General features: G+C 47.8%; 16 protein-coding genes and 1 non-coding gene across 17 annotated transcripts; 9 read left to right on the plus strand and 8 right to left on the minus strand.

Moving 5' to 3' along the window:
• Window positions 1–122: 122 nt before the first annotated feature.
• On the plus strand, window positions 123–1,791 carry HD556DRAFT_1414543 (uncharacterized protein; the record flags this gene model as incomplete). Its single annotated transcript, XM_041304281.1, has 2 exons — window positions 123–567; window positions 620–1,791. 2 exons carry the CDS (start codon window positions 123–125, stop codon window positions 1,570–1,572), a joined length of 1,398 nt encoding a protein of 465 aa, XP_041153935.1. The 3' UTR covers window positions 1,573–1,791.
• A 169-nt stretch (window positions 1,792–1,960) lies between these two features.
• On the plus strand, window positions 1,961–2,776 carry HD556DRAFT_1449595 (uncharacterized protein; the record flags this gene model as incomplete). Its single annotated transcript, XM_041307621.1, has 4 exons — window positions 1,961–2,176; window positions 2,231–2,290; window positions 2,343–2,528; window positions 2,576–2,776. 4 exons carry the CDS (start codon window positions 1,961–1,963, stop codon window positions 2,774–2,776), a joined length of 663 nt encoding a protein of 220 aa, XP_041153936.1.
• A 1,026-nt stretch (window positions 2,777–3,802) lies between these two features.
• On the minus strand, window positions 3,803–5,404 carry HD556DRAFT_1414551 (uncharacterized protein). Its single transcript, XM_041304282.1, has 5 exons — window positions 5,001–5,404; window positions 4,734–4,942; window positions 4,508–4,678; window positions 4,088–4,455; window positions 3,803–4,052 (listed from the first exon to the last, which is right to left on the minus strand). Exons 1-5 carry the CDS (start codon window positions 5,215–5,217, stop codon window positions 3,917–3,919), a joined length of 1,101 nt encoding a protein of 366 aa, XP_041153937.1. The 5' UTR covers window positions 5,218–5,404; the 3' UTR covers window positions 3,803–3,916.
• Window positions 5,338–6,150, plus strand: HD556DRAFT_1313394 (uncharacterized protein; the record flags this gene model as incomplete). The annotated part of the gene is made up of 1 exon (XM_041300788.1): window positions 5,338–6,150. One exon carries the CDS (start codon window positions 5,338–5,340, stop codon window positions 6,148–6,150), a length of 813 nt encoding a protein of 270 aa, XP_041153938.1.
• A 558-nt stretch (window positions 6,151–6,708) lies between these two features.
• Window positions 6,709–7,408, plus strand: HD556DRAFT_1449597 (uncharacterized protein; the record flags this gene model as incomplete). The annotated part of the gene is made up of 3 exons (XM_041307622.1): window positions 6,709–7,101; window positions 7,160–7,285; window positions 7,337–7,408. The coding sequence occupies 3 exons, from the start codon at window positions 6,709–6,711 to the stop codon at window positions 7,406–7,408; spliced, it is 591 nt and encodes a 196-aa protein (XP_041153939.1).
• A 4,129-nt stretch (window positions 7,409–11,537) lies between these two features.
• On the plus strand, window positions 11,538–12,038 carry HD556DRAFT_1248196 (uncharacterized protein; the record flags this gene model as incomplete). The annotated part of the gene is made up of 1 exon (XM_041298756.1): window positions 11,538–12,038. A coding segment is annotated over one exon (501 nt), but the record flags the coding sequence as incomplete, so codon positions are not given.
• Window positions 12,039–12,817: 779 nt separating this feature from the next.
• On the minus strand, window positions 12,818–13,291 carry HD556DRAFT_1046221 (uncharacterized protein; the record flags this gene model as incomplete). Its single annotated transcript, XM_041295980.1, has 1 exon — window positions 12,818–13,291. A coding segment is annotated over exon 1 (422 nt), but the record flags the coding sequence as incomplete, so codon positions are not given.
• A 478-nt stretch (window positions 13,292–13,769) lies between these two features.
• On the plus strand, window positions 13,770–14,726 carry HD556DRAFT_1434710 (CAP Gly-rich domain-containing protein; the record flags this gene model as incomplete). Its single annotated transcript, XM_041305357.1, has 5 exons — window positions 13,770–13,859; window positions 13,946–14,095; window positions 14,160–14,262; window positions 14,322–14,556; window positions 14,606–14,726. 5 exons carry the CDS (start codon window positions 13,770–13,772, stop codon window positions 14,724–14,726), a joined length of 699 nt encoding a protein of 232 aa, XP_041153942.1.
• A 555-nt stretch (window positions 14,727–15,281) lies between these two features.
• Window positions 15,282–16,441, minus strand: HD556DRAFT_1414555 (uncharacterized protein). The gene is made up of 3 exons (XM_041304283.1): window positions 16,085–16,441; window positions 15,692–16,035; window positions 15,282–15,634 (listed from the first exon to the last, which is right to left on the minus strand). The coding sequence occupies exons 1-3, from the start codon at window positions 16,272–16,274 to the stop codon at window positions 15,419–15,421; spliced, it is 750 nt and encodes a 249-aa protein (XP_041153943.1). The 5' UTR covers window positions 16,275–16,441; the 3' UTR covers window positions 15,282–15,418.
• Window positions 16,442–17,918, minus strand: HD556DRAFT_1414562 (RNA polymerase III subunit Rpc25-domain-containing protein). Its single transcript, XM_041304284.1, has 6 exons — window positions 17,681–17,918; window positions 17,443–17,626; window positions 17,301–17,387; window positions 17,193–17,256; window positions 16,916–17,141; window positions 16,442–16,864 (listed from the first exon to the last, which is right to left on the minus strand). The coding sequence occupies exons 1-6, from the start codon at window positions 17,702–17,704 to the stop codon at window positions 16,781–16,783; spliced, it is 669 nt and encodes a 222-aa protein (XP_041153944.1). The 5' UTR covers window positions 17,705–17,918; the 3' UTR covers window positions 16,442–16,780.
• A 299-nt stretch (window positions 17,919–18,217) lies between these two features.
• HD556DRAFT_1414567 (uncharacterized protein) lies at window positions 18,218–18,506 on the minus strand (the record flags this gene model as incomplete). Its single annotated transcript, XM_041304285.1, is given in 3 exon segments — window positions 18,218–18,398; window positions 18,411–18,414; window positions 18,456–18,506. 1 exon segment carries the CDS (start codon window positions 18,386–18,388, stop codon window positions 18,221–18,223), a length of 168 nt encoding a protein of 55 aa, XP_041153945.1. The 5' UTR covers window positions 18,389–18,398; window positions 18,411–18,414; window positions 18,456–18,506.
• A 307-nt stretch (window positions 18,507–18,813) lies between these two features.
• HD556DRAFT_1414569 (uncharacterized protein) lies at window positions 18,814–19,113 on the minus strand. Its single transcript, XM_041304286.1, has one exon. It carries the CDS (start codon window positions 19,015–19,017, stop codon window positions 18,835–18,837), a length of 183 nt encoding a protein of 60 aa, XP_041153946.1. The 5' UTR covers window positions 19,018–19,113; the 3' UTR covers window positions 18,814–18,834.
• A 181-nt stretch (window positions 19,114–19,294) lies between these two features.
• On the plus strand, window positions 19,295–19,825 carry HD556DRAFT_1414570 (uncharacterized protein; the record flags this gene model as incomplete). The annotated part of the gene is made up of 1 exon (XM_041304287.1): window positions 19,295–19,825. One exon carries the CDS (start codon window positions 19,295–19,297, stop codon window positions 19,823–19,825), a length of 531 nt encoding a protein of 176 aa, XP_041153947.1.
• Window positions 19,826–20,610: 785 nt separating this feature from the next.
• HD556DRAFT_1414573 (mitochondrial carrier protein RIM2) lies at window positions 20,611–22,219 on the plus strand. The gene is made up of 4 exons (XM_041304288.1): window positions 20,611–20,827; window positions 20,889–21,071; window positions 21,131–21,695; window positions 21,747–22,219. The coding sequence occupies exons 1-4, from the start codon at window positions 20,739–20,741 to the stop codon at window positions 21,951–21,953; spliced, it is 1,044 nt and encodes a 347-aa protein (XP_041153948.1). The 5' UTR covers window positions 20,611–20,738; the 3' UTR covers window positions 21,954–22,219.
• HD556DRAFT_1278382 (amidase signature domain-containing protein) lies at window positions 22,220–24,291 on the minus strand. Its single transcript, XM_041299258.1, has 7 exons — window positions 23,837–24,291; window positions 23,632–23,784; window positions 23,364–23,584; window positions 23,162–23,313; window positions 22,921–23,113; window positions 22,742–22,874; window positions 22,220–22,688 (listed from the first exon to the last, which is right to left on the minus strand). Exons 1-7 carry the CDS (start codon window positions 24,256–24,258, stop codon window positions 22,292–22,294), a joined length of 1,671 nt encoding a protein of 556 aa, XP_041153949.1. The 5' UTR covers window positions 24,259–24,291; the 3' UTR covers window positions 22,220–22,291.
• Window positions 24,292–24,409: 118 nt separating this feature from the next.
• HD556DRAFT_t118 lies at window positions 24,410–24,518 on the plus strand. The gene has a single exon. It is a non-coding gene; the product is annotated as a tRNA-Leu (tRNA).
• A 104-nt stretch (window positions 24,519–24,622) lies between these two features.
• HD556DRAFT_1414590 (O-methyltransferase-domain-containing protein) lies at window positions 24,623–26,836 on the minus strand (the record flags this gene model as incomplete). Its single annotated transcript, XM_041304289.1, is given in 14 exon segments — window positions 24,623–24,806; window positions 24,843–24,890; window positions 24,939–25,139; window positions 25,191–25,231; window positions 25,273–25,304; window positions 25,345–25,527; window positions 25,580–25,701; window positions 25,742–25,928; window positions 25,976–26,003; window positions 26,065–26,247; window positions 26,368–26,470; window positions 26,701–26,730; window positions 26,743–26,745; window positions 26,786–26,836. Coding segments are annotated over 11 exon segments (1,158 nt in total), but the record flags the coding sequence as incomplete, so codon positions are not given.
• Window positions 26,837–27,162: the final 326 nt, after the last annotated feature.

Here is a 27,162-nt window from a genome sequence, read left to right on the forward strand (position 1 = left end):
TCCCTTTGCGAGGCTTCCCGGCACAACATGGAAGGCATCACCAGGGCTGTCACCTTCTATGATATTAATTGTCAATACAACAACACTTTCGGGTTCGGGTGGATCGAAGTCGATTTCTAGACATGGCACCACAACTAACCATCATTCCCGGAATTGGGTTGTGGCACATTCATGGCCATCAGGACAGCTGCTATGTCCGATATGCTTCTAACTTTATTGAAGGCATTGGTCGGATCGATGGAGAGATCATGGAGACGCTATGGGCACGGCTCAATCTGATTTCCCCTGCTGCTCGGGGAATGTCATCTCCCCACCGAAAGGAATGCCTTGATTATCAGATGAATGACTCCAATTTCTGCAAGATGATTCGCATGAAAAGGACTCTATGCCGGAAATACAAGCTGGCGAGGAATGGCATCTCGGAAAGTGGAAAGGCATTCGACAGACTCGATGAAGCAGCACCCTCACATTTGAAGACAGAATGGTTAGCCAGGGAGAGGATAGCTCAGTCAAGCAGATTGAATGATCCTGCGGCGATGGATGAATATGAGATCAATATAAAAAAGGGTACGTTGAGTTCCATTGTCTCCATCGAGGTCGGAATTAATATTGCACTCAGCACCAAGCAAAAAGGAGATCGAGCTTAGATTATTAGAGGAGGGTAACGCCCGCAATGCAGCACCCTCTCGCAGATCTGTGGCGACGTGGATATCAACAGGGTTAGCAATTGAAGAGGCTCAGATTGCATTGCTCATCGAGGTCCGAAGGATCGGAAGAAGATCCACTGAGACACAGAGATTAGACATTGCCCGTCAACGCGATCGGCTCCAAGGCCAGATAGATGGATTTGCTCGGTCTGCTCTAACACATCTCGGGGAGGGATTTGATGCAGATGATGAACCTGAGGACTTGAACGTAGACATTCTAGATGATCTCGATGATGACCCGGCGGATTTCACAGAGACATCTCATACATGGACAAACTCTCCCGAGCTCACTGTAATCCCGTTGCCATCAAACCTGGGTGTTGATAGATGCAGACGATGCATGGCAGAGGATCTGATTCCCCTGGAGATGTCTCTTCGTGAAGGGCAGGCCAATGATGCCCTTCACAATCTCCGCATTTACCTTTGCAACAAGGCCATCCTGTTCCGAACAACCGTTCGGCAGGCCAAATCCCAGGCCCTGAAAACTCGAGCTTGGTCCCAGGTGACATCGGTGCAGCAGGCAGTCTCCCTCCATGCCAGCATATATACAAAGACCAGGAAGCAAATGATGAAACTTGAGCCGGGGCAAGACCAGCTTCAGAAATACAAACCCCTGCTTCGCGAGCAACTCAAAATCAGCACTGCAGTGGGCGACCCAAATGCCCGAGGTCAACGAAATGAATCTTTGGCTTGGTTTTGGTCTGTTGAAGTCGACCTCGGGGGTCCTGATCAATCGTGGAATGAGGAATGTGAGTTCCTGCTTGCATGTCATATCCCACGGTTACCTGACTGGACCCATGCCAAGTTTACCGAGTCCATTGGCTGCGGGCAAAGGCACTACGAGATCGATGGAGGGAAGAAATGATATTGGTCAAATTGGAGATGGATTGGACATGTAAGTTCTTTTTGTGGAAAGCAACCCAATGGGGCGACCACATGCAGGAATCATTGGAGAAACGCCTTCCGGGTCACGGATGCTATGCCGGAAGGCAATCGCGAATGTATTCATTGCTCGCACAGGATGCGCAGGCAGCTTTTCAAGACCTACAAAACAGTGTTGATAGAGGCTGGAGATGAATGAACATTGTTTTCTCATGAAGTCCCTTTTTCCACATACATAATTGAGGCCCGGGAATTGTCCAGGGTCAGCCCATGTCGGAGTTTGAATTTCGTATCCATCCATCAGTGATTCTTATCTTCACATCTTCACCATCTTTCACTTGCATTGCCAGCGCCATAGTCCTGTATTAGCCATGCCTGCAACTCCTGCATCCACTTCTGGCACTCTGAATGCCGGAAGCCATTACCGACCCCTGAAGCTGAGCCTTGGAACTATTTCCTGCACATTGGCAATGGCTGGATCGCGGGTCCGTGCATGCATCTCTCAATATCAGACGGAAGCTGCCAACAATGGTCTATCTTCTGACCGGATAAAGTATTTTAAAGCTGGGCTGCAATGGGAGATGAATGTATGTTACCACTGCCCTGATGACTTTGTTGGTCAATGCTAAAAATTTGAGCAGACTTTTGTCACACCACTCCTGCAGTACTCAGCTTCACAGAATATCGTGTCGGTTCTTCCGGTCCCTGTCGCTTATATCCTTAAGTTGTATCCCATGCTAACCTGGAACACAGGTTCCGGACGACGTCTTTTCATTCCACCTCCTTTCATTTGATGATGAGGCAATTGCAGGACATCCGTCCCGGATTGTGTTTGCATATACATGTCCATGGTGGATGGGAAACACCACAATCCCGGATCAACCATGGCAGTGGGATGAAATAATGGCTTCCTGCGTCTCTCACTACCAGTATTGGGCGGTAAGATGTTAGCTGAATTGCCTTGATTGATGACTTATCTGTTCTAGCTTAATGTTGAGGATGATGCTTTGGTTCTTCCAGAGAAGTTGAGAAACACTTCGACTCCACCACTTATGGGACTGAGGTGGATTAAAGAACGCATGGAAGCATTGATGGAGGAGCAAGATGAGGGCATCAAAGCCAAGATGGCAGAGGTGAAGATGTACACTGACATGTTAGAGAAATTGAGGAAAGGCAAAGGAGTGTAGTCCCATTCAGTGTTCATTGTATACAAGATGTAAAATATTCTATGCATTCAAAAATCTTGCACCCGAGTCCCGGAAGCCCGAGTCCCGAGTCCCGAATTTCGGAGTTCGGGGTTCGGCGACCCGGAGCTCGGCAACTGTGTTGGGTGTCAGGGTATCCGGAGCATTGGAGATAGCATGTGTCAGTATTTTGCGTTTCATGGTTCATGTTTGGCTGACACATGCGATCTCCAATGCTCCGGATACCCTGACACCCAACACAGTTGCCGAGCTCCGGGTCACCGAACCCCGAACTCCGAAATTCGGGACTCGGGACTCGGGCTTCGGGACTCGGTGACCCGGAGCTCGGCAACTGTGTTGGGTGTCAGGGTATCCGGAGCATTGGAGATAGCATGTGTCAGTATTCTGCGTTTCATGGTTCATCTTTCGTGATTATGGAATCTTTCGTGATTATAGAATCGGGCGTCAGGGACTCGGTATTTAGAACACTGTCGAGTCCCAGGTCACGAGCTCCGAGTCCCGAGTCCCGAAACCCAGGTCCCGAGTCCCGAATTTCGGAGTTCGGGGTTCGGCAACCCGGAGCTCGGCAACTGTGTTGGGTGTCAGGGTATCCGGAACATTGGAGATCGCATGTGTCAGCCAAACATGAACCATGAAATGCAAAATACTGACACATGCTATCTCCAATGCTCCGCATACCCTGACACCCAACACAGTTGCCGAGCTCCGGGTCGCCGAACCCCGAACTCCGAAATTCGGGACTCGGGACCTGGGCTTCCGGGACTCGGTATTCAGAACAGTGTCGAGTCCCGAGTTCACAATGTCGGGGTTCAGGGTTTTGTCAAATGTGTACGGCAATAACAAATGTTAATTTGAGCATATTGATACATCTTCCCCCAGTCTCAAATATCAAGTGCTGAGGTCCGGGTCTCGGGACTCAGTACCCCTGGCACTCGGGACTCCCATATGTCAAGTCCCAAGTTCCGATTATCGAATACTGAGGCTCGCATCCAAATTATTCAGTCCCATATATCACTTCGCAAATGCTCACAATTGAGTATTGAGGTCCAGATAACTATTGGTACATGGTATTCATTTGTTGGAATGTATATAGGTCACAATGCATGCTCTTTGTTTGATCTTTCACACACTGTATGGACCATCCACACTAGCCCATCCACATGATGGAACACCAGCGTAAATGTGAACAGAATCCCTCATATACCATGCCCAAGCAATCCGATCCCCTTCCACATCATAAACTCCATGTCTCACAATCCTCCGGAAAACGCAATCATACAGCCGGAATTGTACTTGAACTCCAGCTGAAGGCTTGGCATTGTCATCCGAGCATTAGAATAGTTCCCCACGGTGGTGAGAATGTCGAAGCATTCAGCAATGGACAAATGGTCTCGATGATTTGGGGTTTCCCGATTGGAAATGATGGAGAGGGTGTTAAACACCGATGCCCAGTACTGCAGGGCCTCCGGCATCTGTGGCAGATCCTTGCTTACTGCTATATGTCCTAGGTTTGACAAGGTTCGCAACCCTGCCCAGTACTGCTCAGGATGCATGACTCTGAGTGCCGCGGACGCGATGGCTGCTGGCCTTGAAATGGCTTTGAGGATATTCTCGCAGGAAGGTCCCTTCAATGATGCAGATACCTCCGGATCGGACACATTCTTTGGGATTGGTGAGTATGACTGCCGGAATCACCATCTCATCAGATCCTACCTCGTGTCCCTGTTGAAACCATGCCGGAGATAAATTGATGCATCCGGGAGTTGCCCCAACATCTTCCGAGCCCCGGTTGAACCACTTTTGATTAGTTCGCCAATTGCCATCAGCCCTTACACTTTTTTCGAGGCTTGGAGCGAGCAAATTGGTGGCTTCCCTGATTTCCTTCTGTAGGTTCCATTTGATATTCAATATCCATTGAGTAACAATGTATATTACACACCTGGGTGGTGTCGGTCAGGGCGTCTGGGAGGTACCATGCGATGATGGCACTGGATGCATCGAGAATTGTGGCAGGTTCGTCGACCAACCTTTTGCCTTCATGGCCAGGAGGACACCTCTCAAGCAACCTAGCCTCTCTCTGTTCATTATGCCCGGTGTCCTTCGGGGAGATCAATTTGCTATATCTTGCAATATCCACCTGCATCTGAACTGTCATGCAGGAATTTGAATGATAAAACGAATTTTCCGAATCTGCAGGAAGACCCACTGGGATTTTTATATGCCTTTATGAGTACATCAGCCAAGCGATCGCACGCCATCACCAGATCAGTGTCTAGGTTGGGGGAAGGTATGACTGGGCCTCCTCCAGTCTTCTCTGCCTTGAATTTCTGTTCGGTATATTCCCCTGCTTCATAAGTCACAGTCAGGGCCCAAGTGCGCCAGATGTTTATACTATCAGGAGTGGAAGGGGAAGAACCGTTCATGCTGGATGTTAATCTTGGGAAATCAGACACTGAATGCTGAATGTCCGGACTTTGGTGTTAAAGGGGGTGGAGATAGAGAGGATCAGATAAGGGAGCCTGAGATAATTTTGGCTGTCAAAGATGTATTATTATCCATTGCTCAATGAAATACTACCTGATTGGAAGTGTGCTGGTCATCAGATATTCATTTGTCGACTCCCGGGTCCCGGAACTCGGAAGTCGGTACGGTTGACCCAAATTTGGGTGGTCGGAACTTGGCTTCTTGTAGGGAAACACAAGCCTCGCACCCCGGATTCCAAATTCTGCAAGACAACCTGTGCACCATCAAAGGCCATGTCAGGAGATCACCTGCTGCTCCGGGAACTCGGTAACTTTGATTTATTACCTCCTCTGAGTACGGTTGACTCACATTTTGGTGGTCGGAACTTGGCTTCTCGTAGGGCAACACAAGCTTCGCACCCCGGATTCCACATTCTGCAAGACAACCTACGCACCATCAAAGGCCATGTCAAGAGAGCACCTGCTGCTCTCTTCAGAAACATCTCAACTTCGGTTGGCCATTTAACACGGAAAGTATTAACTAAATTATGTGTTGAGTTCCGGGTCCCGGAACTCGGAACTCGGAGCTCGGTACAGTTGACTCAAATTCTGGTGGTCGGAACTTGGCTTCTCGTAGGGCAACACAAGCTTCGCACCCCGGATTCCACATTCTGCAAGACAACCTGTGCACCATCAAAGGCCATGTCAGGAGATCACCTGCTGCTCCGGGAACTTGGTAACTTTGATTTATTACCTCCTCTGATTTGGTTGATGTACAACTACCTCAGCTCCATCATGTCTACAATTATGATACACATGGGCCCACCCATCTATATTTTATACCACCCTCGGCCCACCCGTCTAATTAATATGCGTCTGGGCCCACCCGTCTAATACAATATTTTATAATACCCTCGGCCCACCCGTCTAATTTAATATGTGTCTGGGCCCACCCGTGAATGTGATAACAAGTACCTACCCATCTATCTCATACACATCTACCTTAATACACCCATCTGCATAATATCCAACTACCTCGGCCCACCCGTCTACCTAATATTCATGTACATCGGCCCACTCATCTACTCTATATATTCCCTGCATGGGCCCACCCGTCTCCATCGGGAATAATTTGCCTCCCGGCCCATCCGTCATAGTCGAGGATATTTTTATCATGGGCCCATGGTCCGCTGGCCCGTATCATACGGGATATTATGCATGTCCGTTCCCTCGTATTATACGGAGATAGGTCACTGTAATATGTGGCAGACAGAACACTAGTTGCACTTCTCCCAGCAAGGGATAGCATCGACAAAGAACTCGATGCAATGGAGCATATCCCGGTCCCCTCTCAGCCTCAATGCAAAGAACTAAAACCTCGTAAACGAGCGAAAAAAGGTGCATATATCCAGGTTTACACATACCTGACAATACAAATGACATACTATTCAGATGGCAGACAAGGCCCCAGACACAGTGCAAGAACCCGTCCAAAAACCCGAGACTCTAGTCCCAATAATCACATACAACATATCCTTATTCCCTGCAGCCGAAATGAGAAAAGACTTGAAGAGACGACGAGGCCAGGGCACCTACCTGAAACTCACCGCTGATGAGCCTTTTGACACGTTCAAGGCACAATTACTTGTCAAGATCTACAATGAGATGAAGCCTGCAACACTTAGTTTCGACAACTATATAGTTTCCTTCACAATTCCACGTCTTTCACCTTCACCCCTTGCAATCACCAACCAGAAAGATTACGAAGAACTCATTGGTCAAGTCAAGAAAGCAAAAGACCTCACAGCAACTGTTTACGTGCAAGAGATGCAAAATATGAAAAAGGTATGTTGATAACATTATGTCTGCTTGATGCTCGACCTCTGCAATGAACTATGTGCAGCATAAAGAAATTCAGTCAGGAAAGGAGAACGACTCAGCAACCAGCGACAGATCCAGCAGTGACAATTCCTCCGACAATAATGGAAAGAAGAAACGGAAACACAAGGACAAACGGAAAAAAACCAGAGTAAGTCAATAGCTACAATGTATCTTTAGTGACGACATACTCTATCAAAAGGCACCAAAGGCATCAGATATTGATGAGTCAAACCAACCTGTCAACAAGAATATTCGGGACCTTCGCAACTAGTGCTGCTGTGGTCCAGTTCGGTCCGGTTCAGAGGGTCTTCAACAAGAACCGAGAACCGGACCAACGGTTCGGTTCAGCGAAATCGTTGAACCCAGAACCGGACCATTGAGAACCGTTCTCAATGGTCCGGTTCGGTTTTTTTTGTGGTCCGAACTCGAACCGAACCGTAAATTTTTCTATAGGTACAGCAAAAAATAATTGACGAAATACTAGCTACACATTGAGTAACTAGTCTAATAAAATTTGCACGTACCCCTCTGCCTCTGTAGCTGCCGAAAGATGTCCATTACAGTAAGCGGCCTTCATTAGCTGTAGAGCAGAGAAGGTGGATGATGCGAGCGCATTGCGGCGCAAGGTTGATGTGATTCCCCTGCTAGAGAAAGCACGTTCAGAGGGAACCGCACTACCTTGAATCGGTAGATAATCGCGGGCAATACAAGAGAGTGTCAGATACTGTAGCAAGTGTAGCTAATGAATAATGTCAGTTGAGAATGTGTGAATAAAAAAACAACTTACCCCCACCATGCGACGACATCACCTGTCTCTTCTAACGGCGAAGTAAGATACGAGGTGAGTTCGTGATGGGGATCGCGCATGCGAAGTTCTGCGGCTTGACGTGCCATGACAGCATCACGCATCCAGGACTGGCCATACCGAACAGCTTGCAGTACTGGTGCTTTCAGCGGCACACTGGCTTGTTTTGTGGTAGATGGCAGCGGGGGAGCCTTGTGATACTTATTGAACTACAATGTACATAATTATCAGCCGCTGGTAGAATACATTGAAAAAATAAGACTTACCACAGCTTCAAAACGAGCTCTCCCTCTCGCAACCTTTTCATCAGTCCAGCGGGTCTCTACGTATGCCAACTTGAAGTTAGGGCCCAGAACTGTAGGTACATTAGAAACGGCACTCAAGAAAAAAATGCTACTCACCCAGACAGATGAAATACACATCTGAGTTGCTGGTCTTCTCATAGTATTTCTCCACATTCTTGAGGCCACTCTGGATTGCGTCAGCAATCGATGCGTATGCGGGATCGTTTGCCATCGTCTGCCATGTATCGGCAAGACATTCGAGTGTGGGTATCGTGAGCCAGGCTGTGGGATGTGTCGCCGAGGAGAACGACTGTTGCGCAGTCGCAGGCTCCTGTAGTTATTATAGCTGTAAGTAAATAAATGAATGAATAAACAAATCAAAAATACCTTGAGGACATTATGAACCAGTCGGATCTTTTTCCAGTTGGCTCAATCGAGTTTGAAGTCGCTGTAAGATTTGTTGCGCAGCGTCAGGACTTCGTGACTCTCGTCAGCAAGGAGAGTAAAACGGTTGACGGCCTGAAAAAAACAAGGCATTAGAGATATTGAAATAAATAAAGACATTAGAGAACTCACCAGGCGGTGAGAGAGAAAGCGTTCAAGGCACTTATATAAAGATGCCCAGCGTGTTCGCACCCAAGTTAAGATCTCGCGAACGGGGATGCCCTCTTCCTCGCAACACTTTTGGAAGAAGGCTCTGGCTTGCGGCGATTTGCGAATCTATTATATTCATATCAGAAAACAACTCAAAAACAAGAAAAGGAGCTCACCTGTTCAATAAGAGCGAGTGCTTTGCTGACAGCATCTGCCACATCAAAACCGTCCTCGGTAATGGCTTCGGGATCACATTCTAATGTGGCCAGCTGTTGAGTTAAACTATCAATGTCAGCATCATCACCATTGTCTATAGCACGACGGATCTTCTTGAGTAAGGTGGCTTGAGGGGTAGGCGCAACTGCATCAACGAAGTGTCGCGCAGCAAGGTTAAGGATGTGCTCTTGACACCGAATGCGGTGGGCACCTGGTAGCCAATCATTGCCGCCCTCGTTCAAGACCTTTCCGACTTCTTTCATGGCAGTGTCGTTGTTCGAGGCGTTATCCGAAGTCATCCAGCCAACCTGCAAAGTAAGGTCAATCAAATGGCATAAGTGAATTAAAAAAACTTACCTTCTTGTGAATGTCGTACCTATCTATGGTCTCAACGAGTATGCGGGCGATATTTTGGCCGCTATGGTTGCCTTCAATATGACTGAAATCAAGCTGCTCGCGCATCAGCACCCACTCTTGTGGCTTATCAGGGGGGTTCCAGATGTAATGGCCAGTGACGGAAAAGAAAGGATCCCCGATGATAGATGTCCATGAGTCGAACGTCATGGACACCACACTGTCGACATGCTACCAAAACTGCATCAATAATAGTTAATAATGTGAATAGAATAAACTTACAGCAAGGCGCTCCTTGATCTTTTCGACGATAGTAATTGCGCGAGACTTGATGGTATCAGTGAGTTTGGTGCGGTGCGGGATATCTTTCTCAGATAGAGTTGAATGGGTGTACAACAGCAAACGTCGGAAAGCCGGTCTATCAACCAACTGGATTGCCTGCCATAATGTCATTAAACAGCAACGCAAATAACAAAATTAAAAAATGCACCTCGTCTTCTGTCACGATAAGCTCCATTATGTACTCCAATAACCCTTCCTTTGTGAATACAGCAGGTTTTGAAACAAGATTGCGATCGAGAGTTTGTTGCATTGCGGTGAGGTCTTCGCCAGGTGGGATTGCGCGGGAATGCATGGTGATGCCCGCAGCATCGCAACGTGCCTTGTACACTTGAAAATGGGTGCGTCTGTGGCGAAAAATGTGCGTTCGTAGTGTTGAGGTGCCTCCGCGAAACGTATGCTTGTGTGCTGGTTCACCGGTGTCCCTTATCCAAAATCAAAATTGAATTTAAATTAAAAACAAATGAAAACTTACTTGCACAGCGTACAGACCCATCCCTCAGGGATACGAGTGAATATAGTCCGGATGTCTGCTGTACGATTGCTTTTTGAGACCTAAATGCAAGTGTCAGTGAAGGAAGACAATGATGAAGATACGACGTACAGTTTGACTCGCAGTTTGACTCTCAGCCTCGTCATCATCATCATCAAGCTGGGGGATCAGCTCATCAGAGGATGATTCTCCTGGATCAGGAGCAGCCGAAGGGAGATCTTCATCAGCCGTATCTTCGTCATCAGAGTCCAAAGGTGATATGAATCGCATAGCGACTTTTTTAGACGCTGGGTGCTCTGTAGCACTAGATGATGCGTGTGCACGCTTCCTTGTGCCTGAGGATGAAGCAACATTGTCAGCATCACGGATACGAGCTGAGGGCTTGGAAGGGCAGCCAGAGCGCCGAGAGCCTGCAGTGACGGTTGCTGGTGTATGTCCAGTCTTGAGTAGAACTGAGAAGGCGTTTTTCTTGGGTTCCGTTGAGGGCACATTGTCATCAGGGTCGTTTGATGGGACTGGTGGCAAGGGCACATCGTCGTCAGGATCGTTGTAGAACGTGATCTTGGATGCATCCTTGAGGGTGCCATCAGTATTGAGAGCGCAGGAGTCTGACATTTTCAGGGAGACAACTCACAGTTTCATCATCACGACCTTGTTTTGTACACAGGGCAGGGAGAAGACATCTGCACACCACAGAATACTGGTCTCCTAGGAGATCAGTCACAGCAAAAAGCTTGTGGAGGATCATAGCGGCCTAGGGAGATGTAGCTAAACATATGTCAGTTGATTAGATGCTTCAGAGACGAATTAGTTAGTACTCACCTTGAAAAAGGCTCAAGGCAGCCTGATAATACAAATCCTGGTCGAAGTCGAAGGTAGTGCAAATCCCAAAGATCGATCGATCAGATGACGACGACGTCGAAGTAAATGATGGCAAAGTTGACGGTTCAGAACGGTTCGGGTGTCCCAAACCAGAACGGAACCGTTCTGGGATGACCTAGAACCGAGAACCGATTTTCAGTCCGGTTCTGGCTGGTGAGAGAACCACGGACCGAACCACAGAGAACCGGACCAAAAGTCCGGTTCGAACTGTGGTTCTGGACCGGACCACGGCAGCACTATTCACAACCGGTGGATCTGCCACAAAAAACCTGGTTGCAAGAGCGAGTTCTGCTTTGTCAATCCAGCAGATGGCGGATCTCATATTCCACTGACATTTTCTCGACTCGAATGTTGGGCATCAGCAATAGTAAGTACTGTTCTCTACCATTTCATCATGTTCTGATCGAGAAAATAGTTGAAAGGACCTGCTACAGCAACACTTGAAAAGCCACCAAACCATTCTCACTTCAGCATGATCCCTGAGGAGCTCCTGGGTCAGCAGTCAGTTCTCGCATTACGTCGTCAGCAGCTTGATGAGCAAGCACGATCAAAAGCTTCGAGTACTGGCAACACACCTATTATCAATGTCAACTTTCCTCCAGAGCTTTTTCAATCTCTCCGTGCACTAGAACCTGCTCTTGCTCAAGCCCCTGCTACTGCTCTTCCTCCTGTTCCTCACCCTCCTGCCTCTGTGGTTACTACATCTTTATTGTCTCCAGCTCAGCTCGCAGCACCTGGCCCTCGAATGTCTCTCACTGACTTTTGTGTTGCCTATGAAGTATCCGAAACACTTCAAGCCAAGCTTCTTCAGAACGGCTTTTCTTCATCACACTCCTTCCGTTTTACCTCATTGGAAGATCTGGAGTCGATTGGGCTACTTCGGGGTGAGCTTGCACAGCTTAGAGACGCTGTTTCACGTTGGTGTGGGGAGTAGTGGTATCTTGCTCTTTTTTCGTTCATTGTGCTAGCAGGACAGTCAAGTCTTCTTTGTCTTTGTGGTAACTCAAGTCGAGTATTGCCGTTTCACTATGTATTATTACAGCAGTGCAATCCATCAGTCTGTATACTAGAAATACCCTGAATGTCTCATGTAGCCTTGTGCATCCTCTGGTGTAATGATATCTAGGGCCTCGCACGCATCATAAAACATACCATCACCAGGTATCGCAAACAGATCATAGTTCCGACGGATCCATGACTTGATTTTTGAGAAGGCTTCTTCAATCGGATTCAAATCTGGTGAATAAGGTGGGAGAAACACGATTCGAACACCTGCATGGGTGTGAGTGATAGTTCATTGAATATACTGAGACTTACCAAACCGTTCCACAAGCTCACGAACATCCGCACCATGGTGGATCTGAGCATTGTCCATGACCAGGACACTGTTCTTGCCTGGATATGCTTCGCAGTGTGGAAGCTACATAGCGAAAATGATAGTTGAAATAAGGACTGCTGGCATGGATCAAGGTACTCACTACGGAGTGCTCGAGAAAATTGAGATAGCCATTTCGACGCAAAGATCCCTCCACAATGTGACCTGCAATGATTCCATCAACTGTCAATGCTGCAACAGCTGTGATTCGCTGCCCTCACACAAACACCCCTCTCATGCTTGCCCGTCGACTTTTTTTCGCCCGACCACACCTTCGGAATGGTGTACGATCATCCTTGGATGTCTCGTCAATGAAACAAAGCTCGTCAGACGTGTAGTGTGCCATCCTTCGCATGAAGTCAGCCCGGACATCCTCGTTACGTTCCTTGGCAACTTTGCGAAGCTTTTTGAGTGAGATACCGGCACGACAAAGTTCACGATGAATTGTTGTGTAGTGGAGTGATATGAAGCGGTTTCGTTGCACGAGGCCAGCTAGTTCGTCGAGAAACCAATCGGGACGATGCGCAATGAGCTCCGTAAGGTATGCAACATCTTCAAGGTTCAAAGCCCTCGGCCGGCCGATGTATTCACTACGTAGCTTGACAACGTCACCCGTTTCACGATAGAGCTTGCAGATTCGAAGGAAGGTCCGTCTCGAAAAACCAACACAATCAAGTATTTCGCGAGTGGTGAGAATTCCCCGCTCGTGAAGGCGGATGGCAGCGAGCTTGAGGTCAGGTGAAATCTTTCTATTACCCATAGTTGTGTTCTAGACTTGATGTGTTTGCCTGTGTTACTACTCCGTCACTCGAAATTTTCCAAGTCTTTCAAGAGTTGTTATATGTTGTGACTTATGTGGTTGCGCCATTAGTTATGCAAACTGCTGTAAGTAGGTATAGGTCCCACGATGTTGAATTTTGGTGCAACTTATGATGTCATGTGCGGATGACATACTATTTATGGCAATTCTTAGTAACAATTGCAATACTTATTCATTGATCCAAAATGACATGGACATCCCAATTATTCGTCGTATCCCCAGACACCCGTTCCGAGCGTCGCTTCGACCTCCACGTAACGATCCAACAATTTAAGGTTGCGTAGTCATTATTTGTCAGTAAACGCGAACCGAATGAATGAATTGAGCAGCACTACTGGAAAGAAACGAACAAAAAATGAGGGACATCCGACCCGATGCCGATAGTGCTTGCTAGTGATCACGTGCCTTAAGATCGGCCCTTGAATTGTCTACTACGCCGGCCGGGAGATGCAATATTTCCTTCATCCAAAATGACATCCATCGTCAAATTATTCGTCGTATCCCCAGACACCCGTTCTGAGCGTCGCTTCGACCTCCACGTAACGATCGAGCAGCTCAAGGTTGCGTAGTCTACCATAACACATCTTGCAGGACACTAAAGACAACCCCGCATATCATCGTGATTCGGGCACCGCTCAATATCTAGGCGAAACTAGAGCTCATCACAGGCATCCCCGTTCAGAATCAGAAGATATTGTTGCACGATGGCGATGAAGATTCCCAGGTCGTCGCGCAGCTGGATGATGACGCTAAGCCGCTTGGGTACTACGGTGTTCGGGATTTCCAGACGATCAAGGTATTTTCTGTTCGAATCTTCACAAAGTAGTCGTTTATGCATATGTTGGCGTCGTTTGTTGTAGATTGTAGATACGAACCCTTCGACGTCGTTTACGGGTCAGCTCTCCGATGTATCACAAGTAGAGAAGTTTGAGCTCAGCGACGACGCATACGCACAACGAACTGGTGATCAATCAGTCATTCCTTGTTATTTACTACTGGTTCTAATTCTCTTTATTTCAAAGACTCCGTGTTGGCTTACAAGCAAAGACATAAAGTAGGGCGCTTTGCGCCTCCTTCAACAGAACCTACTCCCGAACCTACGGTAAACATCCCCATCGGATCACGCTGCGAGGTGGAATCAACAGAACCGGGCTTGAATAAGCGTGGTGCAGTTCGGTTTTTTGGTCAGACTGAGTTTGCTGCTGGACTTTGGGTCGGTGTCGAGTATGATGAGCCGATGGGCAAGAATGATGGGTCGTAAGTTTGAATCTTCGTATCATTTGTCGATACTCATCTGGAAATCTAGTCTCAAAGGGGTGCAGTATTTTACATGTCGTCCGAACTACGGAGTGTTCGTACGCCCTGCAAAAGTCACGGTCGGTGACTTCCCTGTGGAAGAGATCGATTTTGATGACGAAGAAATCTGATGGGGTGTTGACGTACTCGTTGTAATATATCCGCTGAGGATTCACAGTCGTTAGAGATCCATGATTAGGACCTTAAGGGTGTATTGAAACCTTCGCCCTACCCCAATGCCCGGACAGGCCAGCCTTGACAGCAAAACGCACTGTCCCCCGGTTCTCAGGACTCTATATGACTTGTCCCACGCACGAACCTATGGCGATGCGACACTGGAAATATGCTTGCTAGTCATATTATGAGGCGGACATGACACATGACGTGCGTGTTGTTGGCCAAGTGTCCGTCTATGTGTAGGTCACCGAGTTACCACTGTGTAGAGGAAAACAGTGGTTCCTTTCGAATAATGAGTCGTACGATTGTCGTGACCATAATATAGAAACACTTCTAGCTCCTGTCTGTTGATTCAATCATGGGTGAGCGACATGCGTGTTTGATCGATGTCGAGTATTTCACGGGCTCAACTATAAATCCTTCGGAGCTGGATGTACATTAGTAGCGACGAGAACTGTGGTACTTACCATGATACGGGACTTAGCTGGAACGCTCCCTAAACATCAGGAGTGAGAATGAATTGAACGTACTGAGACGTCGCCCGGTGCCTGCCATTTATTGATGTGGATAATAATGAAGAATAAAGAGAGATACAGTCGGATTCTGTCTATGTTTAATACTCGCGACAGCAACGGCAGTAACTTGATCACTTTCTCTCAGCCTTGTGGTCACAGCTACGACGCGCATCGCGCTCCTCTTGCTCCAACTGGTATTCCTGTACACGCCGTCTGATTTCCCTTCGCCGCTCCAGTCCGTACTCCTGAGCTTCACTGCGAGCTTGGGCAAGGTTTTGAACTGCACTCATGTGACGCCTATCGGAACTATGACTGAAAAATATAGGAGCGATGCCAATAATGAAACACTTCATAGAACGATTAAACATATAAAGGAGCCATAAACAACTGATCGGAAGACATACCGCAGTGCCCACAAATATTATTGACCAGTCCTTCCATCTCTCATCGGGCCTCGCAGTCCATTCCCTCCCAGGTGTTCCACTCGCGAAGCCAAATGGATGGTTGTGGTCAAAGTCCATCCCCGCACTCCGAGTCCTATGGTGCGCGCGTCTCCGCCGTCTTAACTCTTCATACATATCGGAATCGGACGGACTGCTGCGGAGCCCCGAACCAAGCTGTAAGCAAGATTTCCCAGTAAGAACCTCATACGCAGCAGTTATGGATTGAAAGCGGGAGTGTCGTTCTGAAGCAGGGATATGTTGCGCATGGGCAGAATCGGGATGGTGTTCTCGGACAAGTTCATAGTCTACGGATGCCGATCAGAAGTCAGTATGAGTATGAGCGAGTATACAAACATCTTGACTTGATATCAGCTTGAGATGCGCTGTGGGAGAGGTGGAATATTTGGTGCGGAGTTGGTCGCGGGTGATGCGGGAATGGGTATTGGGACATTGTAGATGCGAGTCGGGAATGAATGACAGCACGCAGACCTGCACCTGCAGTTGGAAGCCTCCCTCGATATGGTCCAAATAAATGCACGGTCATCCTTTTACCTGAGGATGTTGTCGTGATTGTTCATTGCAAACTTCAAGTCAAGCTGACCGTTCTAAGGTGCCAGGTGACCTGGAATCCTGGCTCGGCATCTTCCGCAAGTTGCAAGAGATCTGGTCGTTGACTCCGAGTAAATAGTGAGAGTGAAGTTTCAGCGCGTGAAGACGGAGAGAGTACTACGCCCGCCGGAACCAAATTCAGAGACATGGACATGAACATTAGAGTCCTACAGTATCTAGACGCATCTAGAACTGGAACCAGAAGTATCACATCTTTTATTTAATATGCTTCCATCATTTCACACCCTGATCTTGCCCTATCCATGCCCAAGCATACTCAAATAATTGGCGACGGTGATTCACAGTGATAGGCACTTGAACTGTGACGACCACCTGAACGGCGGCAGTCAAGCAGCGCGGATTTCCATGAGGTCCACCATCTCCAGCGCAGAATAAAAAGGTTCCGCTGATCACTATTGAAGGCAGGATGTGAAAAGTAAATCATTCCGCGTCCATAACATCGCCATCAGGCTGGGAACTCTTCCACCACGGGACAGGCCCGAGTCCCTGTTCTGCGATAGAGCACTGCAGAAAGAATCATTAGCCAGCGCACGCGGCTCGTACATGAAAGCTCACAATCATGCTATATGGTGCGCGCCGGGCCTCTCGTTTTACTGCAATACCCTCCGATGCTTTTGGCGGACCAGGTTCGTCGTCATAAAATTCATCAGCCTCAATGCGAACCCGTACTACTTCTCCCTGGTCGATATACATCCGGTCTGCTGTTGCAGACTCCAAAAGCTCGTGTGAGGTTGTTGCTTCTGAGTCTGGTAGCCAGAAATGAGCACGCTCGTTTGGGTCACTGAAGGCAGCTGTGAGTAACTTGGAGGGAATGGTGGTCCACAGCACATACAAGGCAGAAGGTTGCGGTAGATATGCTAGAGGTACATATATGTCGTCGAAAAATCCTACGCTCACTGGTACAATTAGTATTCATGAGAGAAGGAAGCAGAGTCCATACATCGAATGCCGTCTTCGTCTGATGACTTCACTTTAGCAAGGATTACTTCCGACGCGAATGGTCGAAAAACGACCATTCTGAATCTGACTGTTCATGATGATAAGTTGCGGCTACAGGGCTCGCTGAAAATTCGAGCACGCACCTTTATACCATAAACACCCATCTCCGTATCGTACTTTGCCTTCGCCCGCTTCTACCAGGTCAAACGCGCAAATACACAGCCCAACGTCGTGAAGGACTCTATTGGCATATTTTTTGTTGATCTCAGAAATGAGAGCTTGTGCTGGAGGCACACCAAAGTTTGCTGGCAGAATTGCAATGGTATCCTAGGTGATAAATGAATGCTGGGTGGGCTATGGGGCCGTTGAAGTGGTGCTCACTTTGATTATGGATAAGACAAACATGTCTTCAGCAGCCTGTGTAATCCGAAAGTTCTTCAAGATCTATAAGTTACCACAACTTCGGACACTGACCACTGGTTCGGATACTTTGCAACATCTCACTCAACTCTACTTCAAATCATATTCTGCTTGACCACATATCATTGTACACTTGTAATACACTATTGCGAAGTTGAATCTTTGAAATCGATCAAGAAATGATTGAGATCAAGGTGTGACAGAGCGTCTGCCTGTCACCACTTGGAGCCGAGTCTGCCGTAGCGTTCTGCCGAACCGAACGGTTCATAAATATTCTTAACTTCATATGTTTGCTTTTGTTTGATTACCGTGTTTTTGGCATGGTCATTCTTCTCGATATCCACATCAAACTCACATTTAGCATGTTTCTCATCATTGTCATTTTATATCCTTTGGCCAATAATATACGAAAGGAAATCCATTGCGGTGGTGTACAACTGCGTGTTTCTTTGGCCTTCAGCTCATCTTTTAGTTTGTTAATGTTCTCATTTGATTTAACTTCTAAAACACAAATTTCACCCAGTACGCGACTAGACTCACCTTGCCAGACTTGAAACGAATAGCTTCATTCGCACGTGCTTCTACGGCTTCTTGTTGGGCCTTCACGCTGCGCTTTGCAGCTATCTTTTCCCGGAGCTCAGCCAACTTCTGCCGCTTCTCTTCCTCCATGAATGGCTTTTATCTGAGGGTCATCTGAGGTGAGAGATACGGCACGCACGCCACGGGATACAAACATCTTCCACAGACTCCTCAAACGGATCATGGCCACTCTTCTCGACATGGTAATTAGCCAACACCGTGTTCTTAAATACTTTGCCGCATTCTGAGTACTTGATACCATAATAAGTGAGTGCGCTGAAGATAGAGGCTTCAAAGCCGCGATTGGAATAAACATACCTTGGCCTTTTAGCGTTCGATATAGCACACGGGCCAGCCTTAGCTCCTATCAAGCGCTCCAGACAACGTCAACACGATTCCCTGCGCTACCAGATGCACTCGTAGGAGAAGCGGCGCTCGGATCTGGAGTAGGCTTCCCTTCGGTTTCCAGAATGTGATCCATACTACATAGCAGGCTGAAAACTACGAGTATTAGTCGCTCTCGGTGCTGCCACGTATCAAACAATTTGATCTGTACCGACAGAAGTGCGGGTGGCCAATACTTGTCCTCGAGTTCGTATAATTCCATCTGGGCCCGCGAGAAAGGCAAGGAGATAAGAGGCGTGCATATTCGTGGCATAGACAACGCGGGACCACAATATGCTACCTCGGTTGGTCACAACTGTATAATTATGGGTCATTTTATGCGTGGCTGCGGCAACCGGCGTCCGAGTGTGAGCTTAGAGAGGCGTAAACGTCAGGCAACATTCGACACAGTCGAGGCAATTAAGTCGTAGAAATTCGAACGACACCGCTTCTCTACTTGTTAAAATCATAGAGAATTGCTTATTCCTCATGCGGACTGTCGAGCTCTACTCGACCATTCCCCGACCCCACAACATTGCAACGTTGGGAGTGCCAACCTCGTATCCACTCGCGCAGCACAGCTTCCAATACCAGATCATAGACACTGTCGTCATGTCAGAACAAGTTAACTGGAATGCGGCGCGCTTGCACCACCCCTTGCCAATCAATATTGTCATTCGAGTTGGAACCTCCCATTTCTGGCCGGGGGACACATTGTATCATTTCGTGCTTGACCCAAATCCCGCGTATGTCCCAGGACGAGAGACTTCTCTATACAACCTTCCATACTTGGTGCAGCCCACTCTAGTGCAGACAATATGTTCTCCAGTGCCGACGATATGCTCTCCAGTGTGGTCAGAGATGAAGTCGGACTTTGCTCTCGGACGATATGGTACTATGCTCTTACTTGACAACCATAACCCAGACGGAATGGTGTATAGGGACTTCCGACATCAGCGACTTGCAGTACGGATACTGACGACTACAGGAGGATCCTCGACTAGCCAGCATGGCTCACATCGTTCCACGGCATTTCGCGTACGAGGCGGCAACTATTGGAACGGGGTAGCGATTGATGAGGAGTCTGGGAGAATTGTGGTTAGTGATGTGGCCGGTACGATAACACTCTTCGAATATCTTTAACTTGGTTTCTTCATCTGTTTCTTGTTTTGATTATTGTCTCTTGACATGGACATTCTTCTCTACAGCCACATCAAACTCACATCTAGCATATTTCACCATTTTCTCGTCTGTCACTTTATATCTCTTGTCCATGATATACGAAAGAAAATTCACGGTGGTGGTGTACAACTGCGTGTTTCATTCCTGCTAGGTTTCCATTCCGAAGGGATCACAATTATCCCAAGTCACAGCCGATATATCGCGTTAGGACGCAATGAGGACCTAGAAACAGAAACCAATATATGCCGTGTCATAATCCCATACTCAGAAAAGTACGTACCGCTGACGGCGTCAGTCCGAGTCTCCTCAGTGTTTTGCTAAATTGATCGCGAGAGAATATTTTCCTATTGTAAAAATTATGAATCCTCGGTACGGGTACACCGCGCAACAAGACGCAGACCCTTTCGAAACAAAATCAAGGCGCGAAAAAGCTTCGAGTACTTGCTGGAGCTGTCACCGTCGGTATCGCTGGAACTGTCACGGTATCGTTGAAAGTGTGCTCGTAAAGTCCGTTGAAAGGTTGTCGAGAGCATTCATAGCAGATATAGACAAGGGCAATCCAGAACCGATATTAAAAGGTTGGTTATAACATAGAGATGCAGCGAAACAGTTAGAGTCGGTACAGCGTCCGTGCTTCGCCTGCCAAATCCCTCCGAGATCGACCGTCAAGATTTCCCACCTCTCAAAAGACGTACGTCAGACTGATCACGAAGCTTGGCTTCGGCAAGACTTGTAAGTTGTCCCACATATAGACCACGTGACTCGTAATGAAAAAATTAGCGTCGCTAAAATTGCCCCCCCACTGCTTGTTCATAACTGTCTTTTGGATTTTGGTAGACTTGTTCCTTGGGAGGATATTCACTAGATCGATACAATGGCCGGTGCACCTCCAATTACGACAAGCCCGACTGCATCCAGTAGTCTCCTGCCAGCAAAATCATGGCAACACTTCGTAGCAGGAGGGTAAGTTTACACTTTATATGTGTGCAATGTATTTTCTTGACGTGTCTTCTTTACGCGTCAGTCTGGGTGGAATGTGTGGTGCAATCGTCACGAGTCCATTTGATGTTGTCAAGACGCGGTTGCAGTCCAGTCTTTTCAGGGAGAAGCACACTTCAGTCGGGGTTGTAGGAGGTGGTGTTGCGGCGCTCCCGCAGCGTTCAAGTGGTTTGTTGTGGAATTTCGTCGAGACCGGACACATTTTACGGTACGTATAATTAGCGTTCCTACCACGCGCGATCAAACGTTGAAGATGTCGTGATTCAGTGACATATACCGTGACGAGTCTCCAAGAGCGCTTTTCAAAGGCCTTGTGCCAACTCTAGTCGGTGTCATACCTGCCCGTTCAATCAATTTCTACACGTACGGTAACGGCAAGCAAATTATCGCCAATCAATTCAACCACGGACAAGAAAATTCCTACGTCCACCTTGTCGCAGCTGCAACTGCTGGTATTATAACAGGGACAGCCACAAATCCCATCTGGGTTGTCAAGACGCGTCTACAGCTTACAGCATCGGAAAGTCGACATCCCTCCTCACTCGCAAGTACGAATCCAGGGGCAACCGCTGGACCTTCACGCGCCCTCGGAGGCAGTTACAATATGATTACGCAGATCTTCCGTCAGGAGGGCATTAAGGGCTTTTACAAGGGCCTGAGTGCGAGTTATTTGGGCGTGACGGAGGGAACCATTCAATGGGTGCTCTATGAGCGCCTGAAGAGGTTATCTGCAAACACTGAAGGTCGTGGAGGCACGACCGAGTGGTTTGGAATGCTTGGCAGCGCCGGAACTGCGAAGTGCATCGCCAGTTTGATTACATATCCCCATGAGGTACGTTTTTAGGCTGGCAGGACTATTTTTTTTTTAGCTCATGTGGTATAGGTACTACGGACGCGACTACGACAACCGTCTGTGAACGGCGTCATGAAGTACACTGGTCTTTGGCAAACGCTGCGGACCGTTATTGCCGAAGAGGGAGCCCGCTCCCTTTATGGTGGGCTGAGTGCACATTTAATGCGTGTCGTCCCTAATGCAGCGGTGATGTACTCGATATACGAGGGTGCCTTGCGATGGAGCAAGCACAATTGAATCTCATTCTGAAAGGTTGGGATCCCTGTAGGGATCCTTCGATAAGCTATGCTTAAATTCCTTCTCTTTAACCTAGATAACTTCATCGTTTATTATTGCTGATCGGGTCACCTTACTATCCTCCCCGCACTTTCACAATTCCCGCATTATATTTTACATTCAATCCTACATTGTTTCGCATACATTTGTATAGTACCACACGTTACCCGTCGTAACTCACCACTCCATTGTGTGTTTGAACGTCAGTCCTACGTCCCAAGAGCAGTAATTGCATGTGTTCTAATCGAAACGTGCCTGGATTGATGAGTATCTACGCAGTATCGAGCCCACAAAGTGTATTAGCTATTAGGATTACTATTATCTTTGTCCGATGTCCGTTCGATCACATTGCCAATGCATAATACTAGTTCATCAGAACCCCACTGTCCAACGATGCTGACACCAACAGGCCAACCGTCGGCAGCCAACCCGGCAGGGACACTCACTGCTGGTAAGCCGGCCAGAGAAGCGGGAGCAGTCATAACGTCCTGCAGATATGGACCCAGACCAGAGATTGCATCTGAGTCTAGTCGAGGTGCGGTACGAATCGCAGAGGGATGTAAGAGAATATCCACACCATCGGGATTTGGTGAGGGATCGGATAGTTGAGCATTTGGGATGCGAAAATTAGAGTTGAAGTCAGTCTTGATTCGCTGCCGGACGCGCTGAGCTTGAAGAAAGTAATTATCAAATGCGCTGTGACCAATAGTCTGACTCAAGGCTTCACAGTAAGAACAGGATACACGTACTCAGCTGTGAGTGCATAAGTGCCAAGGAGGATGCGTTTTCGCACCTCCGCGCCAAAACCTGCCGAGCGCGTATGTGCGTACACGTTGTCTGGTTTGGATTTATCTGCACCAGGGAGCAGAGGGGAACGAGTACCTGGACAGGATCAGTTGAGGAGCATACTTTGGACGTTATTACCAACCATATTGAACCCCGTCATATCGCGCTAAATTGCTTGACGCTTCTGCGGTTGCTATAACGTAGTATGCACTCAATGCATACGGCGTCGATGGAAGGGAGACTGGAATCAATTGAGCGCCAAGGGACGATAGTCGCTCTAAAACCTTGCGAACCGCGGTCACGATAGTAGTGTTGAGTTCAAAAGGGAAATATTCCTATCTCAAACTGTGAGTATGTCAAACTAACTGAGAGCCGAGACGGACTTGTGGTATCCCAATCCGAAGCGACGAGAGGTCAGGGCTAGACGAGTTCACATCCAGAGTCGATAACAGTGATTCTGCTGAAGCTTTTGCCCTATCTCTTGTACGAGGTGCCGCTGCGGTAGGATCCTTTGGATCATATGACGAAATCGAGTCTGCTCGAACTGTCAACTCATGTGCTCCCGCTCATTACCATCATGCTCACCGAATACGGTCTTCACTGTATCAACGGACTTTCCGAGCACACCGACGCAGTCAAGGCTATCAGCAAAAGAAACCACACCCCATCTGCTATCCATGAGTTTCTGAAATATGAGTTGAAAAGTGACAGACCTGCTAATGAGGCCATACGAGGGTTTCAAGCCCGTAATACCACAGTATGATGCAGGAAGACGGACAGAGCCACCTGTATCTGTACCTAGTGCACTGTCTCCGAGTCAGTGCTATGCCATTTCGACAAGTTGGCAACTCACGCGTCACACATACCAGCTGCAACAGCTGCAGCACTTCCACCTGAGCTTCCGCCCGCCGATCTACGTTCGCGCTCGGCCCAAGGTACGGATTTTTCATTTGGAGATTGATACGGATTTACCACAGGGCCATGTATACTGTTTACATTCAGGGACCTGCGTAGACGAGCGTTAGTGGAAAGCTGCGAAACCCGAAGGTAAGACTTGCCCCATTCCAAATTCATCGCAGTTAGCTTTCCCAATAATATTCGCGCCTCCCGCCTTCAGAAATTCCACCGCCGTCGCGTCAAATGGTGAAGTGAATTCTGTGATAGAGTTAGAACGAGAACGAGGCACGCTATTCGACATACCGCGAAGCATCCCTGACGAGCATGTTGTCGGTAGATGCATTGTGCATATGTTGTCCTTGATTGCAACTGTCAGGTTACTCAAAGGTCCATGGAAATTAAGATTGTGAGTTTCAGTCGAGAAGCTGACTAGCGCATTCGTGCTTTCGTTGAGCGACTGAACATGTCCAGCATGAATGATTACAGAGCGCCTTGAATGTGAAGTTGAAAAAGAACGAGCGCGACAGCCAGCACAAGACCTAGATGGATATGCACGTGCTAATCCACCGACTCTGAGGTGCATAACTCTGTTGGAAGAACTCTCATTGCAAAAGTTGCCGAAAGGACTTATTTGTATCTGTTGTCCAATACCTTCAGAAATAAACAAACCTTAAGATTGCACGCCATGTATAGACCGACGCGGATCAATATGTTCATGGCGAGCGCAGCAACATGGACAGATGGCCGAGCGGTCCAAGGCGCCAGACTAAGGAGAACCAGCTCATCTGATGAGCACGGAATCTGGTCTCTTCGGGGGCGTGAGTTCGAATCTCACTCTGTTCAAATATTTTTGCCCGTCGCATCCTGCGTCTCCATGCGATACTCGACTCGTATTGAGTCTACACCTACCCAGAGCCAAATTTCGAAAAGGTGAAGGGAACACTAATTGCCTTCAACAATAAACGAACTTAATTGGCTCCTTAGTGTATCATACAATCCGCGATGGGGGAAAGGAAGTCATATATCGTCGGTACCGGAAAGATACATCCATTGTACAGGCAAATTGACATTACTCTGAAATCCAACATTCTCTCTTTGAGGTCACAATAACACACGTGAGTCAAGCGCACACTCGATAACGGAAGTGTGAGCTCACAGCGGGTAAACGTTCGTGATGCAGAGCCCGCACCCCTTGACAAGGCTCTCCCATTCACGCTATTCGATCTTCAGCGATGTATAGGTCAAACTTTGTAAGGCACGTACCAAAGACCTCTCGCAACCGTTCATCAAGTTCGGCATGTGCACCGAGAACGCGTTGACTAGTTTGGACGCTGAACCAAAGTGCGATGGAACACAATAGTCGGGACGCTTATAATCGCCATCCAGTAAGAATGATTTGGCACTTATTGTAGCAGTTGAGTCTACGTTCGGGAAAGCTACCATTTCGATGATGAGTATTTTGGACTGTGAAACATGTCAGATATAGCACATTGATATGTTGATCTGGCTATTTGCCTTAGGGCCCAATGCACGAGCTACGTTGCCAATATCGCCGCCTGAGGTAAAGTCAGCTGTGCCACTTAAGTAGGATGCACACTACCGACCGCCTCTTTGTCAGCCCAACCATGCCTTTGGTACGTAATCAGCATTGTGGAGGACCAGCACTCACAGTATATGACGCAAGATGAAACTATACTCGTTTCCGATCCGTGGTTGGGACTGGAAAAGGTCGTGGGCTTCTGCCTTGAGTGTACCACTTTCTATATCACGAGGGCGGCGTTCTTTCATGATCGAACTTGTCAATGCGACAACATTCTCCATGTCTTGTACGATGGCTTGGAAGGAAGAGTACCTACCATGATTGAGAATTCAGGAATGTTAGGAATATGACAGGTATGACTTACGCGTCTAGGATGGCAGTGACTAAACCGCCCTCTCCCCCTCCACAATCAACGATGATGGGTGTTTCCAGTTGTTCCCATGGGTAGTCTGCCACAATACTCGGCGTAGACATGTCACCAAGGACCTATAACGGAAAATTCTGGTAAGTGCTGTGTAGCTCTCACAGACATATGAAGATGATCCGCCAGTGGAATAAGGGCCTGTGGATTTTGCATGACCCAGGAGAATCGCTGCAAAGGAGTCTTGAATGCGACCTGGAAAGCAGTCTGTGCTGGAGAGCGCGAGAGTTTCCAATCCGATTCCGTCACCCAACGTGGCATAGCTCCGACTATTGACACGAACCCAGGCGTACTGCTTCACTTAGCCGATTTGTGGGTGCTCATACAGTGAAAACGTACCAAAGGTTCAATCTCCGACCTGCACGGCCTTTGACGAAAGCGCGCTAGCATCTGTTCAAAGCAAATGAGGAATCACGGGTCTCCCGCACGAGAATCAAGTTCAAATTTCGAGGCCAGTTCAGTAACTGGGATGCCTTCTGAGGGATTTGACAGGTCAGACAGGTAGTCGATGGTGTTGGTCTTGATAAGGATATCAATGGAGGCAGCGCCATACGCTGAGTACTTCTCATCCATGCGCTTATCTAAAGGCGACTGGATAAGGTTCTTTAGTTCTCCCTAGAAAAGGCACTCAGGTGAAAAAAGGCAGGGCTCGGTAATAACCAACCAGGCATGCCAGGGGATATTTCATGAAAGTTAAGCATCGTCGAGTGTAAAGCGTAGTGGTTTAATACCTAGAGACAGACGGCGGGCATCAAACAACGCCGTGCTGGGTAGGTAAGTCGTTGGGTCATCCAACGGGTGTTCTACTGAGCTGTGTTGACTCAGGGGAAGAAGCTAAGAATTGTCCATCTCTTTGCGGAGGGTGTCGAGTGAGAAGTTTAAACATGCTTGGAGACGATCAAGCTCTGCATGGGCCATAGTATGCTATCGGTTGTAGGGCAAGAAGCGCCATCAGAGAACCGGTGAGAAGAAGATATTGTCATGTATCGAATACATCGGAATATAAAGCAATGTATGACCATGTAAATGTGCCACAATCAGCATAATCGCCAGCAAGAACTCACCGGTACACTGATGCGGCCACCGCCATTATATACATTATCAATTTCTGTCCCCTTGGCGGTATTATTGTAGCGCTGATAAAAAAAACCTTGGCTACGAGTGATTAATCCACAGTAATGTTGTTGACAAAAGTCTGCCGGTTTGACGTGGCGGAAGAAATGCCCAATCTGCCCTGCTGAAGCACTACAGCAAGCATATGTGCTTTTGATGGGAAAGGCTGGTGAGAAATCCGCCGTGTCTATTGATGCTGGCACCATCAAGACCAGTGATTAATGCGGTTACACAAACGCCGGATGGACATGCTTGATGCATCTATAATACATCATGAATTAAAAGGTAATCAAGGATGAATGGGCATACCTCAGGCTTCGTTTAAAATTACACCAACAGGTTCCCAATGCCAGAGTCGTTTTTCGACCACCTGTCAATGTAACGAGTGAATAAGAAAAGATGAGAATCCCGAG

The sequence above is a fragment of the Suillus plorans genome (genome assembly GCF_016647745.1).
Source record: "Suillus plorans strain S12 chromosome Unknown HD556scaffold_91, whole genome shotgun sequence".
NCBI classification, from domain to species: Eukaryota; Fungi; Basidiomycota; class Agaricomycetes; order Boletales; family Suillaceae; genus Suillus; species Suillus plorans.